Genomic DNA, 1455 nt, shown 5'->3' with positions numbered 1-1455 from the left:
TTACGCTAATATGGATTATTTGTTCTGGAGGAAGAATAATATAATGGAGCCAGAAGATGATAGGGACCCTTATCCTTGGATAATTTGGTACATTTGGAAAGCCAGAAATGATAAGTTGTTTAGAGGCATCGATAGAGACCCATTGGAGCTAGTTAGGTATGCAGAAAGTGAGTGTCAAGCTTGGCATAATGCGAGGGAAACTATACCTGCTCCCATACTGGGACAGCCCGAAGTGGAAGAGCAAGCCGTAAGCTTGGGTGAGATATGTATGGTGGATGGCTCGTGGACCTCCACAGCTCAGTTTAGTGGAATGGGATGGGTCTGGAAGGATAGCACGGGAAAAATTCAACTTATGGGTTCCAGGAATCTAACGCGGCGCGAAACACTTTTACATTCAGAGTTGGAAGCGCTAAGATGGGCAATGAAGTGCATGATACAACATTCGACCTGCCAGAGATTTGGGACGGATTGCTAGGACCTGATCACAATGATGCAAGAACCACAAGCATGGCCCAACTTTGCAACGGAGCTGGAAATCATTCAAACCCTTCGCTTGTGTTTTTCGGAATTCAAGTTCACCTACTTACCAAGGACGCAAAATAAGATTGCAGATTCGCTAGCTAGGAATGCACGTTCTTTCCATAGATCTTTATGTTTTGTTGGTTTTTCTATTCCGGTCTGGCTCCCCAGACCACCTCAAGTTTGAATAATAGAATAGCCGTTTGCTGTAAAAAAAAAAAACATATACAACCACTATCGTTTTTCTACATGCATTAAGATAGAAAAGTGAACCTCGGTATAGTATAAATCTAACCTCAGGATTATAAAACTGTTAATATGTCTTTAGCCACACTAATTAATGGCGTTCACACAATTATATATTTTTTGACATATACTATATCCAGGATATAGATGAGCATGAGCATACATACATATACACATTAGAAACAAATTAAAATGTCAAAGTTAAAGCAAAAAAAAACAAATTAAAATGCGAAATATATCAGTCAATCAGTAGAACTATATAGCTTCATCAAATCTGATGGTTAATTATATTGTAAGAAAATCACATATATATATTGTATTTAATTTATTATGGAACAAAAACTAAAACCCGAGGGGATCCAGACAAACCGAAAACAAGCAACAAAACGAATAAACAATTGAATGGAATGCTCGTGATATAAAGCTTATTCTTCGCTGTCGAGTTAAAAGATCATGTGCCGCGAGAGACACGCTGACCTCCCTCCATTTAACACTTCTGAGCTCTCTCTCTCTCTCTATATATATAATTATAAACTAATTAAAAGCAAATTTTTTTTACATGAAATAAAAAAGTAGAATTAGATCTTATCTCTCTAATGTATAGTCCCTTCTGAATATAATTAAGTTGTTTTCTATAGCGAAGAAAGTTGCGATTGATGGCTTGGGTTGACCTTGTATACATATTTATGC

General features: G+C 37.2%; 1 protein-coding gene across 1 annotated transcript; it reads left to right on the top strand.

Annotated features, from left to right (window-relative positions):
* Window positions 1–10: 10 nt before the first annotated feature.
* Window positions 11–475, top strand: LOC106323736. Its single transcript, XM_013761813.1, has one exon. The coding sequence runs from the start codon at window positions 11–13 to the stop codon at window positions 473–475; it is 465 nt and encodes a 154-aa protein (XP_013617267.1).
* Window positions 476–1455: the final 980 nt, after the last annotated feature.

This window comes from Brassica oleracea, chromosome C2 (genome assembly GCF_000695525.1).
Source record: "Brassica oleracea var. oleracea cultivar TO1000 chromosome C2, BOL, whole genome shotgun sequence".
Lineage (NCBI taxonomy): Eukaryota > Viridiplantae > Streptophyta > Magnoliopsida > Brassicales > Brassicaceae > Brassica > Brassica oleracea.
Note: the sequence above shows the minus strand (reverse complement) of the source record. Positions and strands in the feature narration are given on the sequence as shown.